Raw genomic sequence first — 20,096 nt, 5'->3', positions numbered from 1 at the left:
GTACTGGCACCACCTTAGAAGTTATCTCCATAACCAGTGCAGCCATGGAGACAGCTGCTGATAGCTTAAGTGGCATGTGACATACATAATAAAGCTATCTAAAAAGGAAATTAAATATTTGAGCTAACATACGCTTTCACCTTAAGCTGCCATTTAAATCACACATGATCCTTGTTGACAGTTGCACTCACACACTAAAAGCTATAGTGATTTTATCAGAATTCATACAAGTTTTCCCTTTAATCCCCAAGTGTGTTGATGTGTTGGAGATGGACATCACAGGTGCTGTAAGGCTTTCACTGTCAACAATTAATAAATGGAGGACTTCAAACATGCACACTGGAAATATTCCCCTCACAAATGAATGAATTAGATCATAAATCACAAATTAATGAGTTTCACAGAGGCCACTCAGTTAAGGCTCATTTTCTTACTCACTCACTCACTCACGCCGTACTTCCTTTGCTCCATTCAGTTTATTAAAATGCAGCACAATTGTCAAAAGTCTGTTCAGCACTATGCTGAAATAGCACTACCACTGTCTAAATTAAGACCCACTCCAAAACAGACTCACAATGATCCAACATCACTTGGCAGAACACTGCCCGGAAAGGGTTAACAGGAACGTGCAATTTTTGAAAGCTACCAGTTTAGCCAGGTATGTAAAGTTTCTCAGTTTTTCTGATGAGCTTGAAGATAACAAGTTGAAGTTTGAAGAGAGAAATATAAAAACAGAAAGCTTCCTCATTTTCAAAGCCATGTTTGTTGTCAATGTAATTGTGCCAATCTGGATCCTACAGGGCGGCAGTGGGGGGAATGTTGTGTATACTCTCTGCATTGTTGAAGGAGTCCCAGTATCATGCAATATAATCCTCGAGAACCTGTGCTGGTTAAAGATGCCTTTTGTTGAGGATCCTGAATCACAATAGCTATTTCCTTCACAAATGAGTGAAACAGGGCATTAGACAATGCTACATTTAACAATGTGTATCAGTGTTTGGCAGAGGCCACTTGCAAGTGCCTTTCCTTTCCCCCCTCTGTCTCCTCCCTCTGTTCCACTCAGTTTACTGAATTGTGAATGAGTCAATTCAGTTATACACCATGCTCAGCAATATTACACATGGCGGCGGTCTGTAAATAATCAAGTGATCAACAGCATGGGCATTGATCTTCGAAAACTAGGAACCAATGACATGCCAACCAAGTCTGCGAGTCTGACTACATGATCTTGTCAGTCGCCTCTTATGACAAACATGGGTTACTGAAGACCAGTTCTAACCTGGATCCATGATCAAGAATTGCTTCATTCTGTAATAAGGAACATTTCTTAACAACATTTACAACAGACGTCGAGACAACATCTAAGATCTACATCCGATCTACAGTGTTGAACAGATTCCATGTATAACCAAATTCTCCTCACTCCTCGTACTGTTTCCTTGTACTCCTCATACTGTTTCCTCATACTCCTCACACCTTGTACTCCTCATACCTTGCACTCCTCATACTGTTTCCTCATACTCCTCATACTGTTTCATTGTACTCCCGTTTCCTTGTACTTCTCATACGGTTTCCTTGTACTCCTCATACCTTGCACTCCCCATACTGTTTCCTCATATTCCTCACACTGCTTCCCCATACTCCTCATACTGTTTCCTTGTACTCCTCATACTGTTTCCTTGCACTCCTCATACCTTGTACTCTTCATACTGTTTCCTGGTACTCCTCATACATTGTACTCGTCATACTATTTCCTTGTACTCCTCATACCTTATACTGTTTCCTTGCACTCCTCATACCTTGTACTTTTCATACTGTTTCCTTGTACTCCTCATACCTTGTACTCTTCATACTGTTTCCTTGTACTCTCCATACTGTTTCCTCATATTCCTCATACTGTTTCCTTGTACTCCTCATACTGTTTCCTTGTACTCCGAATACCTTGTACTCTTCATACTGTTTCCTTGTACTCCACATACCTTGTACTCTTCATACTGTTTCCTTGTACTCCTCATACTGTTTCCTTGCACTCCTCATACCTTGTACTTTTCATACTGTTTCCTTGTACTCCTCATACCTTGTACTCTTCATACTGTTTCCTTGTACTCTCCATACTGTTTCCTCATATTCCTCATACTGTTTCCTTGTACTCCTCATACTGTTTCCTTGTACTCCGAATACCTTGTACTCTTCATACTGTTTCCTTGTACTCCACATACCTTGTACTCTTCATACTGTTTCCTTGTACTCCTCATACTGTTTCCTTGTACTCCGAATACCTTGTACTCTTCATACTGTTTCCTTGTACTCCACATACCTTGTACTCCTCATACGGTTTCCTTGTACTCCTCATACCTTGCACTCCCCATACTGTTTCCTCATATTCCTCACACTGTTTCCCCATACTCCTCATACTGTTTCCTTGTACTCCTCATACTGTTCCCTTGCACTCCTCATACCTTGTACTCTTCATACTGTTTCCTGGTACTCCTCATACATTGTACTCGTCATACTATTTCCTTGTACTCCTCATACCTTATACTGTTTCCTTGCACTCCTCATACCTTGTACTTTTCATACTGTTTCCTTGTACTCCTCATACCTTGTACTCTTCATACTGTTTCCTTGTACTCTCCATACTGTTTCCTCATATTCCTCATACTGTTTCCTTGTACTCCTCATACTGTTTCCTTGTACTCCGAACCTTGTACTCTTCATACTGTTTCCTTGTACTCCACATACCTTGTACTCTTCATACTGTTTCCTTGTACTCCTCATACTGTTTCCTTGTACTCCTCATACCTTGTACGCTTCATACTGTTTCCTTGTATTCTTCATACCTTGTACTCTTCATACTGTTTCCTTGTACTCCTCATATCTTGTACTCTTCATACTGTTTCCTTGTACTCCTCATATTGTTTCCTTGTACTCCTCATACCTTGTACTCTTCATACTGTTGCCTTGTACTCCTCATACCTTGTACGCTTCATACTGTTTCCTTGCACTCCTCATACCTTGTACTCCTCATACTGTTTCCCCATACTCCTCATACTGTTTCCTTGTACTCCTCATACTGTTTCCCCATACTCCTCATACTGTTTCCTTGTACTCCTCATACTGTTTCCTTGCACTCCTCATACCTTGTACTCTTCATACTGTTTCCTTGTACTCCTCATACCTTGTACTCTTCATACTGTTTCCTTGTACTCCTCATACTGTTTTCTTGTACTCCTCATACTGTTTCCTCTTACTCCTCATACCTTGTACTCCTCATACTGTTTCCTCTTACTCCTCATACTGTTTTCTTGTACTCCTCATACTGTTTCCTCTTACTCCTCATACCTTGTACTCCTCATTCTATTTCCTTGTACTCCTCATACTGTTTTCTCTTACTCCTCATACCTTGCACTCCTCGTACTGTTTCCTTGTACTCCTCACACTGTTTCCTCTTACGCCTCACACCTTGTACTCCTCATACCTTGTACTCCTCAAACTGTTTCCTTGTACTCCTCATACCTTGTACTCCTCATACTGTTTCCTCTTACTCCTCATACCTTGTACTCCTCATACTGTTTCCTTGCACTCATACTGTTTCCTTGTACTCCTCATACTGTTTCCTCTTACTCCTCATACCTTGTACTCCTCATACTGTTTCCTTGCACTCCTCATACCTTGTAACTCTTCATAGTCATACTGTTTCCTTGTCACTGTACTACATGGTTGCAAAATGGAATAGCTACATGTGGAAAGTATGTGAGTATTTCTATACTTGTGTACCTACCATGTTTATGGTTGTAGTTTATACAATACTGCCACTGTTTCTTCATGGAATGCTATACAATAAATATCGTATCTACCTTACCTTATGAAATTTTACTTCACATGTAACTACCATGTACCTGCCTATATGATCATGCTCAGTCCTAAATTAAGACTGTGGAACATTTGTATGTTATGGGACCCAACCCCAGCACCTACGCTCTCCACCGTACCACCACATTCTGCTATGTTATACAGAGGAGGATTACCTGGGAGAGAGAATCTGGGGGACAGATTGGTTGTTTTCCTGCCCCCAGTGTTTATTTAACCAAGCCATTCAAGCTTCAATAGTCACACACTATCAGATCCTGGGGGGATACAAACTCTCCTTCACTATCTCACACAGAAGATATATACCAGAGATAGCAGCCCTCCATAACTGATGGGTGTAGTGGAAGCCCTTCTGAGTTAGAAATGTTGTGATGACCTATCAGAAGGTGTTAATTCTGTTATACTTTGCACAGGTCTATGGCATTTCTGATATACATGTACTCCAAGAAGTCTAAGGTATTGTGATGGGATTTCTTTCGATTTCAAATTTGTCTAAGGTATTGTGATGGGTTTTCAATGGGTGTTAATTGTGATATACTCCAGCAAGGTCTAAGGTATTGTGATGGGCTTTCTGTGGATGTTAATTCTGATATACTCCAGGAAGGTCTAAGATATTTTGATGGGTTTTCAATGGGTGTTAATTGTGATATACTCCAGGAAGGTCTAATGTATTGTCATGGTCTTTCTGTGGATGTTAATTCTGATATAGTCCAGGAAGGTCTAAGATATTGTGATGGGCTTTCTGTGGGTGTTAATTCTGATATACTGCAGGAAGTCTAAGGTGAGTGAGTGAGTGAGTTTAGTGTTATGCCGCACTCAGCAATATTCGAGCTATATGGCGGCGGTCTGTAAATAATGGAGTCTGGACCAGACAATCCAGTGATCAACAACATGAGCATCGATCTGCACAATTGGGAACCGATGACATGTGTCAACCAATCCCGCTAGTCGCCTCTTACAACAAGCTGAGTCGCCTTTTATGGCAAGCATGGGTTGCTGAAGACCTATTCCACCCTAAGTAGACCTAAGTCTAAGGTATTGGCATGGGTGTTAATTCTGATATACTCCAGGAAGGTCTAAGGTAATGTGATGGGCTTTCTGTGGGTGTTAATTCTGATATACTCCAGCAAGGTCTAAGGTATTGTCATGGGCTTTCTGTGGGTGTTAATTCTGATATACTCCAGAAAGTCTAAGGTACTGTCATGGGCTTTCTGTGGGTGTTAATTCTGATATACTCCAGCAAGGTCTAAGGTATTGTCATGGGCCTTTAGCAGGTGTTAATTCTGATATACTCCAGGAAGTCTAAGGTATTGTCATGGGCTTTCAAAGGGTGTTAATTCTGATATACTCCAGCAAGGTCTAAGGTATTGTCATGGGCTTCATATGGGTGTTAATTCTGATATACTGCAGAAAGTCTAAGGTATTGTCATGGGTTTTCTGTGGATGGTAATTCTCATATACTCCAGGAAGGTCTAAGGTATTGTCCTGGGCTTTCAATGGGTGTTAATTCTGATATATTGCAGGAAGGTCTAAGATATTGAAATAGGCATTCTGTGGGTGTTGTGATATACCCCAGCAAGGTCTAAGGCATTGTCTTGGGCTTTTAGTAGGTGTAAATTCTGATATACTCCAGCAAGGTCTAAGGTATTGTCATGGGCCTTTAGTGGGTATTAATTCTGATATACTGCAGGAAGGTCTAAGATATTGTCATGGGCTTTCTGTGGGTGTTAATTCTGATATACTCCAAGAAGTCTAAGGTGGTGCCATGGGCTTTCAATGGGTGTTAATTCAGATATATTGCAGGATGGTCTTAGATATTGTAATAGGTATTCGGTGGGTGTTGCGATATACGCTGGGAAGGTCTAAGGTGTTGTCTTGGGCTTTTAGTGGGTGTTAATTCTGATATACTGCAGGAAGGTCTAAGATATTGTCATGGGCTTTCAATGGGTGTTAATTCTGATATATTGCAGGTAGGTCTGAGATATTGTGATAGGTATTTGGTGGGTGTTGTGATATACGCTGGGAAGGTCTAAGGTGTTGTCTTGGGCTTTTAGTGGGTGTTAATTCTGATATACTGCAGGAAGGTCTAAGATATTGTCATGGGCTTTTAGTGGGTGTTAATTCTGATATACCCCAGGAAGGTCTAAGGTATTGTCCTGGGCTTTTAGTAGGTGTTAATCATGATATACAACAGGAAGGTCTAAGATGTTGCAGTGGCCAATCAGAGGGTGTTAATCCAAGGTGTGTGTTGGTGGTTAAACCCATCCTTCCTATTCAAATCACAGACTACAAAATCTGTTTGTCTGCCTTATACAGGTCAGGTGATGGCAAACCATATCAGTCTATAGTCTCTTCTGTTGAAACCTTGGATCTTTTAACACACAGAATTGCTGTTCGCATCATATCAGCAATACCACGATAACTTTCAAGCATTCAAATAACGGCTTTGAAGCACAATCAGGGGGTTGTTTTTTGACTCCTCCAAGTCACTGACAGAACAATCTACTTGACAAATATCACAATAATATATGCAAAGAGTGTTGTGGAAATATGACAGAAATATTTTTGCAACATTTATTCCTAGTTTCCATAGAAATCTCTACTCCGACTTCCCTGAACTGTTTCCACATGTGCTTACTGAAAGGCCACTGACAATATGCACGGGAACCCCTGCGGTCTCACATAGCTGTTTAATGAAAACCTTCAAGGAAAATGTTATAGTTTTTAAACAGCAAATGTCAACAATTCCTTGCGAAATATATAAGAGCTTTGAGAGAGAACAATTCTCACCATACTTTGTGGAAATAATGGACACATGTGTAAATTTGGTCTCAATACAATAGCCTGTGACCTTTCTCCATGCCGGTCAGAGGTCATCTTCATGACACTGTTCCAAATACAAACAAGATGTCTGACTGAGGAATGAAACTTTTTCATAAATAAGAAGAATATGGCTGAGTGCTATAGTGATGGTTTACAGAGTGTTGACATATGGCTATGGTAGCAAGGATTTTGGCATAAGAGACCTGGGATCATGTGTAATATACAGTCATAACCTCACTGGCTCTGGTAGCATGGGTGATACACAGTCATATTCACCTCACTGGCTCTGGTAGCATACGTGATACACAATCATTTTCACCTGGCTGGCTCTGGTAGCAGGGGTAATATATAGTCATATTCACCTGGCTGGCTCTAGTAGCAGGGGTAATGTACAGTCATATTCACCTGTCTGGCTCTAGTAGCATAGGTGATGTACAGTCATATTCACCTGGCTGGCTCTAGTAGCAGGGGTAATATATAGTCATATTCACCTGGCTGGCTCTAGTAGCAGGGGTAATGTACAGTCATATTCACCTGGCTGGCTCTAGTAGCAGGGGTAATATATAGTCATATTAACCTGGCTGGCTCTAGTAGCAGGGGTAATGTACAGTCATATTCACCTGGCTGGCTCTAGTAGCAGGGGTAATATACAGTCATATTAACCTGGCTGGCTCTAGTAGCAGGGGTAATGTACAGTCATATTCACCTGGCTGGCTCTAGTAGCAGGGGTAATATACAGTCATATTCACCTGGCTGGCTCTGGTAGCATACGTGATACACAGTCATATTCACCAGTGGCTGGCTCTAGTAGCAGGGGTAATGTACAGTCATATTCACCTGGCTGGCTCTGGTAGCATAGGTGATATACTGTCATATTCACCTGGCTGGCTCTGGTAGCAGGGGTAATATATAGTCATATTAACCTGGCTGGCTCTGGTAGCATAGGTGATATACTGTCATATTCACCTGGCTGGCTCTGGTAGCAGGAGTAATATATAGTCATATTAACCTGTATGTACCTAAACACCTGTATACATACACAGGTAGACCTGACCACCACAACATCTATATACATACACAGGTAGACCTGACCACAACATCTGTATATATACACAGGTTGACCTGACCACAACAACTGTATATACACAGGTAGACCTGACCACAACACCTTTACATACACAGGTAGACCCGACAACAACACCTGTATACATACACAGGTAGACCCGACAACAACACCTGTATACATACACAGGTAGACCTGACCACCACATCTGTATACATACACAGGTAGACCCGACCACCACAACATCTGTATACATACACAGGTAGACCTGACCACCACAACATCTGTATATATACACAGGTAGATCTGACCACAACAACTGTATATACACAGGTAGACCTGACCACAACACCTTTATATACACAGGTAGACCCGACCACAACACCTGTATACATACACAGGTAGACCTGACCACCACAACACCTGTATGCAGACCTGACTGGCACTAGACCTGTATTATATTCACCAGAAGACCAAAAGAAGACCTCTTTATATGAAGCATATGCAGACCTGACTGGCACCCAGAGAGCTGCAACGAGTCGGTAATGAGTTGGACCCCAGTACACATCTCAATACCTGGACCCGTTATGATGATATGACTGACAGATTAAACAATGTAATATGTTATTCTTTTAAGATGAAAAGGTTGTATTGTCTCTGAAGATTTAGACACAATTTACAGTCACCTGCTGTGAATATAATACATACTTAAGATATTGAAAAAATCAAAATTCTAGGTATTTGTCATTTCTTACAAATCCGATCTCAGGAATTAACGTAAAGGTAAAAGGAGAGTGGGGTGCCCAGGTAAATCTTTGGACCCAGCCCAGCCCTAGCACATACATCACAAGTAGACCTGACCAGCACAGACCCCCTTCATATGAAGCACATGCAGACCTGACCAGCACCGTGCCAGGAAGCATGCATGACTTTCTCACCACGAAGATGAAAGCATGTAGTACCTTGTTTACACAGATATTGCCACATATTTCCTCCCACATGGAAAAGCATGTCCTGACCAAACTCAGTCTCCTCTCTGCCCTATGAATCTCATCATGCGAGCACCATCTTTATGCACAGAATCCAAATCTATACCATTTGTTCAGAAGCAAGCAGACTGTTGTTTTATCACTAACTTGAACAGTCTACAAACAATACTCATGCCACCCTGCCTGTGACAACATGGTAATGGAGAAGTTACAGCACTGCTTCACAATTGCTGTACAATATCATCATAACATTAAATTATTCTCATGATATACATTTTTTTGAAATCATAATTCCAGTTTTCCAGTGTTTCATAGGGAAATATGTTTTCAGGTAATATCTAACTACACATGAAATATAATGTAACCATTCTTGGGGGCTTGAATAAATTAATGTGTTGATGTGATGAAGAAATAATCCAGTCTAATAAATCTCAAAAAGATAGCAAGCTCTACATAGTGAGTATATTTTGAGTGAATTTCATTGTCACCTATGCCAGTCAGTGGCTATCGTCATAACACTGTTCCAAACACAAACAAGATGTCTGACTGAGGAATGAAACTTTTTCATAAATGAGAAGAATAAGAAGAGTGTTGACATGTGGCTTTGGTAGCAAGGGTTTCGGCATTTATAGACCACATTTTTAGCATCTGGAATAATGTCAAGACAAAATTGTGACAATGATAAAAAAAAGTCAGAATACCTGTATTAGGAAGAAGACAAAATTTAAACAGTAATTGAAATTTGACTTACCGGAATGCCTGCCCAATACGGCCTCTCTCTAGCTCTGATTACAGGTAGATAAAACTCCAGGTAGAATGATAAGGCTGTTATCCCAGAGCCAATCAACACCTGAAGAATGACCAACAAAATGTGAATACGACAACATCGACAACAGCGACAACATCCACAGCAACAGCACCGCCCCGTGTCAACGTCCCTTTGTCTCCTCTTCTTCCTCCTGGCCGGGCGAGGCCGGTGACAGTTGGAGAAGTTGGGAGGGACAAGGTTCTGTGGGACAGTGGTCTCCAGTTCCACCAGCATAGATCTGAGCTCCGGTGTGCTGTGTGCCGTACCACGGTCGAGTTTACTGTGAGGAGAAACTAAATTGAACTTTATAGAGGAAGCGGAATGAGCCCGAGGCCGCCCAGTAATCACCATGCTGCTTTGATCCTCCTTCTAGTATCGGCGCCTTGATTAACAAGCTCAAAAAACAGTAAATCTTGTTCCACCTTCTCTGACAATCAGAGCTTCACAGGTGAGCCTGGTCAGATGGAGGTCGGCGCTGTTGTCAGCGCTGTTGTGGACCCATTCCGGAAGAAGAAGTCACAACACATGTTAGACACTGCACATGTTCACATCACACTGCTGGAGTGTCAAAACACCAGTCTGGTAAACTGTGTCCCTGTAGATGTCTCTCTACCATAGCCTACAATTCTACAGCTGGAGTCAGCCTCACTATAACCACTGTCTCTAAATATAGACCCTTCTTGGTGGCTGTACAGGCGGATTCCTCAAGAAATGGCAAATGCAGATGTAATTTCAACTGTGTGTTTAGATTTCATGTGGCTTGTCTGCATGCTGTGAGCTATCTCCCACTTCAGCTTGAGCGGATCAGATCGGATCAGATCAGGGATAATAGGGAGTTTATTCTAATCTTGCTCCTGATATGTTACTAGATATGGAGGAAGTGAGATTCATGATCTACTCCGAGTCAGCAGGAATACTATCAACTCGAACTTGCTCTGTTTTTAATCAAGTGTTACAGAGTTATGAAAACGAAAAGTATTATTCTCTTTAAGAAGACGATTCAGATGAACGAAAAGAAACTGTTTAAACAGTAGTTCAACACGCCAGTGTCTATTTTGGGTAAGCTGTACACGCTAATGTCAGCAACATCAGGGTGATATGATACAGTCTGTTCAGTTATAGTGATAACTTCCGCAATCAGGCTTCACAAATAAGCTTGTAGTTCTCATTTAACTTCAAAATAATGTTGGGCTCATTATTTAAATTTTCTTCTCTTTCTTTCCATTAAATCTCGTGGAACAATGTATACATATCAGTTTTAGTTTAAATCCACTTAGGAAAGTCAGCAACTGCACGTTAAGGTGGATGATCAAATACTAGAGTCAAAACCTTTCTGTGTAGTAGTTTAGTGGGCAAAGCATTTGCTCATTCTGTGTTCAAGTCTCATACAAATACTATGTGTGAAGACCATTTCTAGGGACTCCTCTTGTGATACTCCTGAAAAAATTTAAAAGCAGGAATAACCCATTTTGTCCTGAACTGAGACCGGTCAGTCCTAACAAAGTCCCTACCATGCTCACCTGTAAACCTCCTGAAGTGGAGACACTCACCTGTAAACTATCTGAAGTGGTGAAACTCACCTGTAAACTACCTCAAGTGGAGATACTCACCTGTATACTACCTAAGTGGTGAAACACACCAGTAACACTCTGTGGCACACAGGTTTAGACTTCCCAATACAAATAAAATCACAAATTATTACCTAAACATCAACATGTCCAATATCGACGATAAAATATGTCCTCTGATAATTTCAAATTTCATCATTCACGAAGTTCTCAGAACTGGCAGACTAACCTGTATACGTCATCATAAACCAGCAGAAGTAGCTAAATCTATCGAGACACCATGCAAAGTGATTATTCAACAAGCTGTTCTTCGTCTGTGCAAACACATCATCCTGTGCGGTGTTCATCATTCACATTGTGCACCTGTCTGCACCGTGCCAGCAGTTACCGGTGCAAATCCAACACAATATAACACTTCTTTTATCACCAGCCAGTCTGTCTGGCCTCAAGAACTGCAACATAAAACTACACACAATTAGCACCCAAATACTTTTCAAAGTTTCAATTTATCACTCGTTTCATAGTGATGTTCTTCCTGACAGCATTCTCTATTCTCCTTCAGTCAAATTTCATGCAGACATTATCTAGCACATAAAATTAATTTGTATGCTGACAGACGAATGATCTTTCAATTAATCTCCAAGTAAACAGACCACTCTGTCACCTGTTACTGGCTTTATCCACAATAACTTGTTGAAACTGAAAGATACTAACTTGAGAGTAAACAAAAAACACTAAATATGCACCAGTTATGGTGAACTGACAGACAATTTCATTTTTCCAAGTTAGATCACAATTCAGCAAAAGACATCTCAATCAAATAACTAATTTCTGTCTGCTTCATTCTAGTATATGGCCAGGAGTGGGCCAGCTAACAACATTCAGTCAGATGTTTAGGACAGATTTTATAATAACCCACAAACCAGCATCCTCAATTCATATATTCATATTCATATGCTACTTACAAAAAGCACTACTAATGAATTGAATGTAGCTACAACTGGGTGAGTGAGTTTAGTTTCCGACACACTCAGCAATATCACAGTCATAAGGTGACAGTGTGTAAATAATAAAGTTTCTATGAAATGTACACATGCTGGACAGACACTGGAATTGTGATAAAACAATTTGAATTGTATTGGCCCTGCAATACCTTTGTTATGACCCAGTCACACCCTTCCAGTGTCCATGTAACACTATTGTAATATCCTGTAACACCTTCGTAATACCCTTTAACACCTTCATAATACTAAAATGCCCAGTAACACCTTTGTAATGACCTTGTAACATCTTTGTAATGCCCTGTAACACCTTTGTAATGCCCTGTAGCACCTTTGAAATGCCCCGTAAAACCTTTGTAATGCCCCTGTAACACCTTTGTAATGCCCCGTAACACCTTTGTAATGCCCAGTAACACCTTTGTAATGCCCTGTAAAACCTTTGTAATGCCCAGTAACACCTTTGTAATGCCCTGTAACACCGTTGTAATGCCCAGTAAAACCTTTGTAATGCCCTGTAAAACCTTTGTAATGCCCCGTAGCACCTTTGTAATGCCCAGTAACACCTTTGTAATGCCCAGTAAAACCTTTGTAATGCCCAGTAAAACCTTTGTAATGCCCTGTAAAACCTTTGTAATGCCCAGTAAAACCTTTGTAATGCCCTGTAAAACCTTTGTAATGCCCAGTAAAACCTTTGTAATGCCCCGTAAAACCTTTGTAATGCCCAGTAAAACCTTTGTAATGCCCAGTAACACCTTTGTAATGCCCAGTAACACCTTCGTAATGCCCTGTAAAACCTTTGTAATGCCCCGTAACACCTTTGTAATGCCCAGTAAAACCTTTGTAATGCCCCGTAACACCTTTGTAATGCCCAGTAAAACCTTTGTAATGCCCAGTAACACCTTTGTAATGCCCTGTAAAACCTTTGTAATGCCCAGTAACACCTTTGTAATGCCCAGTAACACCTTTGTAATGCCCAGTAACACCTTTGTAATGCCCAGTAACACCTTTGTACTGCCCACCCTGTAAAACCTTTGTAATGCCCAGTAAAACCTTTGTAATGCCCAGTAACACCTTTGTAATGCCCAGTAACACCTTTGTAATGCCCAGTAACACCTTTGTAATGCCCTGTAAAACCTTTGTAATGCCCAGTAAAACCTTTGTAATGCCCCGTAGCACCTTTGTAATGCCCAGTAACACCTTTGTAATGCCCTGTAAAACCTTTGTAATGCCCAGTAAAACCTTTGTAATGCCCAGTAACACCTTTGTAATGCCCTGTAACACCCTTGTAATGCCCAGTAAAACCTTTGTAATGCCCCGTAACACCTTTGAAATGCCCCGTAACACCTTTGTAATGCCCAGTAACACCTTTGTAATGCCCCGTAACACCTTTGTAATACCATGTAACACCTTTGTAATGCCCAGTAACACCTTTGTAATGCCCATGTAACATCTTTTTACTGCCCATGTAACATCTTTGTACTGCCCACCCTTGAAAGGCCCTTGTAACACCTTTGTATTGCCCCCTTAACACCTTATAATGCCTCTACATTGCCCTTTCAAAACCCTCAGCAATGCCCCTGTAATGCCTCTGTAACACCTCTGTATAGCCACTGTAATGCCCCTTTCTGCCCATGTAACACCCTTCGAATGGCCCTGTACCATGCCCGTCATGCCCCTGTAACACCTCTGTATAGCCACTGTAACGCCCCTTTCTGCCCATGTAACACCCTTCGAATGGCCCTGTACCATGCCCGTCATGCCCCTGCATGAAGCAGCAAAGTAGCCAAGGAGACTATTGGCATGGTTCAGCTGGAACTGCAAACATATGCAAAGGTCCGATAGACATCCGAATACAGTTTATTTCACACATGGCTGCAAACAAAGCCATGCAGTAATTGCCACGAGCCTTCCTCCATTCTCTCTTAAGTCATTAACATTAAAAATACACCATGGACTTCCCAAACAGTCCACAGTTTGAGAAAAGCTCACATTTCAGTCCACAACATTCTCTGAAACATGATCAGCTTGAAGATCTTGGATGATCCGAGCCATCTGTTGAACACATTTTCTGGTCAATAAAACCCCATAAGCTTAAGCCTGTATCTTTCTCTCTAAAGATCACCATATCAGTAAAATATACCTGTATTCCTCTCTTTCATTATCACCAATCAGGGAATTACATAACTGTATTCCTTATTCTCATGATCATCACCATATCAGGGAATTATATCATTTTATTCCTTCCTCTTGTGATCACCATATCAGGGAATTATATCATTTTATTCCTTCCTCTTGTGATCACCATATCAGGAAATTATATCATTTTATTCCTTCCTCTTGTGATCACCATATCAGGGAATTATATCATTTTATTCCTTCCTCTTGTGATCACCATATCAGGGAATTATATCATTTTATTCCTTCCTCTTGTGATCACCATATCAGGAAATTATATCATTTTATTCCTTCCTCTTGTGATCACCATATCAGGAAATTATATCATTTTATTCCTTCCTCTTGTGATCACCATATCAGGGAATTATATCATTTTATTCCTTCCTCTTGTGATCACCATATCAGGAAATTATATCATTTTATTCCTTCCTCTTGTGATCACCATATCAGGAAATTATATCATTTTATTCCTTCCTCTTGTGATCACCATATCAGGAAATTATATCATTTTATTCCTTCCTCTTGTGATCACCATATCAGGAAATTATATATAACAGTATTTCTCTTTCTCATGATCACCATATCAGGGAGTAATATAATTGTATTCCTTTACCTCCTGATTACCATATCAGCAGCATATGAAATAAGGCACGTCTAACCACCCAAGACGGAGTGGATTTCTAATGGACAGTCTAGATTTACAACCAGCCAGCCCGATCATCTTGGTGTCTGATCTGGTTAAATCCATGTCAGGCTGGTAACATTGGAAGTGTGGCTGGGTTTGGGACTTTTTTAATATCCTGATATCAGGGAATTACGTAAGTGCATCCTCTCTCTTGTGATCGCCATATCACGAAATTGTATAACTGTGTTCCTCTCTGTTATGATCACCATCTCAGGGAATTATATAAATGTATTCCTCTCTCCTGATTATGATACAAGGGAAATATATAATTGTATTCTGCTCTCTGATTATGATATCAGGGAAATATATAATTGTATTCTGCTCTCTGATTATGATATCAGGGAAATATATACCTGAATTCCTCTCTGTAATTACCATATCAGGGAAAAATATAATTGTATTCCTCTCTCTGATTATGATATTAAGGAAATATATACTCATATAACTCTCACTGATTACAAAATCAGGGAAATATACACCAATATCACTTTTTCTCATGATCACAGAATCAGGATTACGTTGGGTTACATTACTTTCTTCACGAGTCAGTTTAGGGCTAAAAGAAAATAGTGACATATCCAAGAAAGAAAGAAAACCTAGGAAGTATCACCCTACACAATATTGTTCTTATGATCTATAACTTGGAAAGATGACAAAGCATTTCCATCACTGTCATAAGTTTCACAGTCTGGTCCAAGGTATCAAGCTGAACAGAGCTGTAGCACTTTCAATTTCTCCTCTAAAAAACAATTTGCAGATGTGAAGTTATTCCTTGCAGTCAAAGGATCATAAGCTGTAAATATCAGCATGTCCGTCTAAATTTTATTTCTTTGCTTTAAGTGTACATCAAAGCAAAACCAGTTTTTACCATGTTGTTTTCTAAAGATGAATTGATTCAGTGGTTATGTCAAATCTTTACTAAAAACTTATTAAAAATGAGAGGAGACAAGATTTCATTCAAGGTTGCGTGCAAGGCTTCACGAAGAAATCAGAAAAAAAGGGAAAACACCATTTTTCCAATCTAAAATTATTAAATGTGACACTCGAGCACAAGGTTCATTGATATATATGTGATATATGTGAAACATTTCCTGGAGAAACATGGAACACACTGTGGGATACGCTCCATGAACTAAACAGACAGAGACACTGAATATATTACCCTGTCTGAAAATCTCATGGGCAGATGTGTATCGAGAAACAGGAAGCTTACTTTCATTTCTCAGCTGTTTTCATACTTAAAAGCCAAGGTTTTCAAATTTTCGTCTTTTTTATCCCTAAGATACTTCAGAAATGGTGAGTGAGATCAGTTCTATGATGCACTCAGCAGTATTCCTGCTGTATGGTAGTAAACAGCAAACTTGTTCATACAGAATGTTGTGATTAACTGCTGCATGGGCTGGTGCATCACCTGATGGAGTGCCGTACGTCTTCTCTACCTGGAGCAGAGTCTACAGTTCTGCAGCTCATCCTGCCAGTATGGCACAGCTCATATCATCTTCCGCTGAACGTCTGTACTCTCCATCAGTCCCCCGAGTGTCAGGCTGTAACAGAAGTAAATATATTTACTGAACATGCTGCATCAACTCTCAAAACCTCCACCATAATTTACCTCAAATCTGATTTGTGCATAGTTTGCTAATAATGAGTTTGTGTCTCATGTTTCATGTATATTTTTATGTATGCCATTATATCACATTTATGTAATCATTCCAGGCATTTCAAACAGAGTTGACACTTTTCCTCTGGGAGTTTTACTGGAAGACTCTGACATCAGGCTGCTGTAAGACAACTACACATGGATGACGTCACATGTTAAAGGTAAACACCAAATGTATGGCAAACTACACATGGATGACGTCACATGTTAAAGGTAAACACCAAATGTATGGCAAACTACACATGGATGACGTCACATGTTAAAGGTAAACACCAAATGTATGGCAAACTACACATGGATGACGTCACATGTTAAAGGTAAACACCAAATGTATGGCAAACTACGGATGGATGACGTCACATGTTAAAGGTAAACACCAAATGTATGGCAAACTACACATGGATGACGTCACATGTTAAAGGTAAACACCAAATGTATGGCAAACTACGGATGGATGACGTCATATGTTAGAGGTAAACACCAAATGTATGGCAAACTACACATGGATGACGTCACATGTTAAAGGTAAACACCAAATGTATGGCAAACTACACATGGATGACGTCACATGTTAAAGTTAAACACCAAATGTATGGCAAACTACGGATGGATGGCGTCACATGTTAAAGGTAAACACCAAATGTATGGCAAACTACGGATGGATGACGTCACATGTTAAAGGTAAACACCAAATGTATGGCAAACTACGGATGGATGACGTCACATGTTAGAGGTAAACACCAAATGTAAGACAAAAGTAACGATGAAATGAGGCATGAAGACTAATCATTAGTCAGGAAATGACTTCCTGTTAACGGTATTTCTTGCTGAACATGCCAATTATACAAATATTTCTTAAATATATATCTTAAGAAACCTTCTTATCATGAATAAGTTTAAGTTGCCTTTTAATATGACAAAAATTACAGATTCATGAATGTCTGGTAAGAGAGTAAGATTCTTTATGGATAACAACTTCTTTATTACATATGATGCGATGTTTCGGTACGGATCCAGTCTAAGTCTAAGTGTATTTTGTTATACTCCACCACTGAGTCTAACAAAACCTAGTAGAAGGTTGCGTCAGGTAACCTTTGAGTGACCAATGACCATCCAATCAAACATGAGATGGTTAAATAGATTTAACCAATCAGACAACCGCTACTATTTAGGGATCGGAGGGACTTTCAAAATATTCAGGTCACTGACACAGATCGCTCCACAAACAAATATCCACATTTAACGCAGATGTTCGACCTGCAGTATATACACTTTGGGTTTCTGTTGACATGGTTACCATTAGCTAATATTTTCACAAGATGACATCCTTGAATATTGCCAAAAACACTATTTTCAGCGACCGTTTACTCACCACTGTCATGGTTGTACGTACGCCGTGTGCATCACCCAGAAGCGAGCGTACGCTACTTAGCATTCGGAATCGTCCGGGTACAAACCTTTTCGAGATAAAAAGTTCAAAAGGTATGTGCGAATGTCCACTTTTGCAATTTGGTAAGCTGTGTTCTGATTGGTCAATCTCAAGGGCTACCTGACGTGACCTCCCATAAGGTTTTATTAGACTCAGTAGTGGAATGTAAAGAAAAGTACTGAGGATAAGTTTACTCAGACTGGGTATGGATCGATATACCATTGTCAAGCAACACTCCCACTCGCATTATATGTTATAAAGAAGTTGTTATCCATAAAGAATCTTACTCTCTTATTACTCACCAACTTCTAATAATGCCAGTTAAACAAAAATAGAATGTCTGGATTAAATATGGTCGACAAGTTATCTTGAAATCAAAGTAAAATACAAGCACACTGCTTGTTCAGTTTAACATTGGTATTTAAAAATAATACAGCTAGGTCCAGTACCATTCTGTCACAGCTGAAACATGACATTAGATAATATGAAAACAAGTTACATATGAGTGAAATCAAAATGCTGATATCATGTTTCAATTATTTTTCTCTCCAGCCAATAAAATGTGTTGTTAGAGTATTGTTATAAAATAGTATGACCCTAATTGACCTCCGAATTGAGGAGCACTGACAACATAAATGTAGGAGGTGGGATTCACACTTTGTACCCATGTGGGGAACTGAACCAGGGTCTTTGAAACAACGAAATGATGCTTTAAACATAAGGTTACCCAACCACCCAAGATAACAAGAACTAGGACTTATTACATATGACTTTGCAAAATGCTAACACGATCTATCTGAGGTAAATGATGTGTTTAATGCCATGCTTTGCACTAGCAGTTTTCCAGCTATATGGTGGAGGTCTGAAAATAAATAATCTAGTGATCAACATCACAAGCATCGTTTATGCAGCTGGGATATGATAACATGTGTCAACGAAATCAGCAAGAATGAACACCTGTTCCAGTTTGTCACTTCCTACTACAAGCATGGGTTGCTGAGGACCAATTCTAATATCAAGATTCAGCTTAGAAAAACATCTTTGGTAAGAGACAGACTTATCGATTAAAGCTGAAAAACATGTACAGCAAAAGTATCAGCAATGACAAACATAATACACACCAGACTTTAAATGCTGAATATGTGCTAATCTTGTGTGCTGTGATTAGGTGCCTTGCTCGGATAATCAGGGTTAAATTCCAAAATGGAGCCCAACTCAAAGACAGGGCTCCAGATGACTTCTGGGTGTGTTGGTGTACTTACATTTCATATTGCAAGTAGAGGTGTACTAAGAATTTTTAAGGAGTACTGACATATTTTTGTTTGAGCGAGCTGGTGATGTGGTTTGTTATAAATTATATTAAACATCTTTTCAACTATTAAACTTTATATATGTTTCACATACTAAGGCATTTATGTCTGTATGATACCCTTAAAATGATATATTATGTCGGATATAATAGATTTTTAGGCTTACACTATGCTAGTATGTCCCTTATCTGATGCCCTGCAAAAGGTACTTGAAACTGTACTTAGAAGGTGCAATCAGACATAAATATGTCACATTTCAGACAAGACTGGAGTCACATGTGATGATATGTCACTGTGTTTGTAATGAGTTTTAGAAGGGATTTACAACATTCACCTGGGAAAGCCAAGCACGTCCTAATATAGTCTGTATCACAGGAACTGAAATACATTATAGTTTCCATACTGCCAAGCCCTTTCTGGTAGATTTCCTCGGGTTTTGAATTCTGGTCTCCCTGGGGCCCCTTTAAATGGAATTGTTTGTTATTATCAAATTTTTATATATTCAGAGAATAAGCATTAGTCTATTCCTTACACATCACCGATGAACAGGACAGAGTACAGAGAAAACAGAATGCTGAAGGGGAATCTCAGGATTTTATGTCTCTTCTTTTAGTTATGATTATTTGACTGCTTCTGTCAATCTGTGAATGGCTTGATTGTGGAACAAGCTTATCAGTCTCAAGTCTATAAAAGTCACATGGTTTTATATGAATTG

At 39.8% G+C, this 20,096-nt stretch overlaps 1 protein-coding gene across 1 annotated transcript in view; it reads right to left on the bottom strand.

Annotated features, from left to right (window-relative positions):
* The window catches only part of LOC137296029 (sarcospan-like), a 48,303-nt gene extending 38,321 nt beyond the window's left edge, over nucleotides 1-9,982 (bottom strand). Inside the window, exon 1 of the mRNA XM_067827666.1 lies at nucleotides 9,497-9,982. Within this exon, the coding sequence (XP_067683767.1) occupies nucleotides 9,497-9,904 (408 nt within the window). The 5' untranslated portion in view covers nucleotides 9,905-9,982. The remainder of the gene's footprint in view (nucleotides 1-9,496) is intronic.
* Nucleotides 9,983-20,096: the final 10,114 nt, after the last annotated feature.

The sequence above is a fragment of the Haliotis asinina genome, chromosome 9 (genome assembly GCF_037392515.1).
Source record: "Haliotis asinina isolate JCU_RB_2024 chromosome 9, JCU_Hal_asi_v2, whole genome shotgun sequence".
In the NCBI taxonomy this organism is placed as follows: Eukaryota; Metazoa; Mollusca; class Gastropoda; order Lepetellida; family Haliotidae; genus Haliotis; species Haliotis asinina.
The sequence above is the reverse complement of the archived record's forward strand: the minus strand, read 5'-3'. Positions and strand labels throughout refer to the sequence as shown.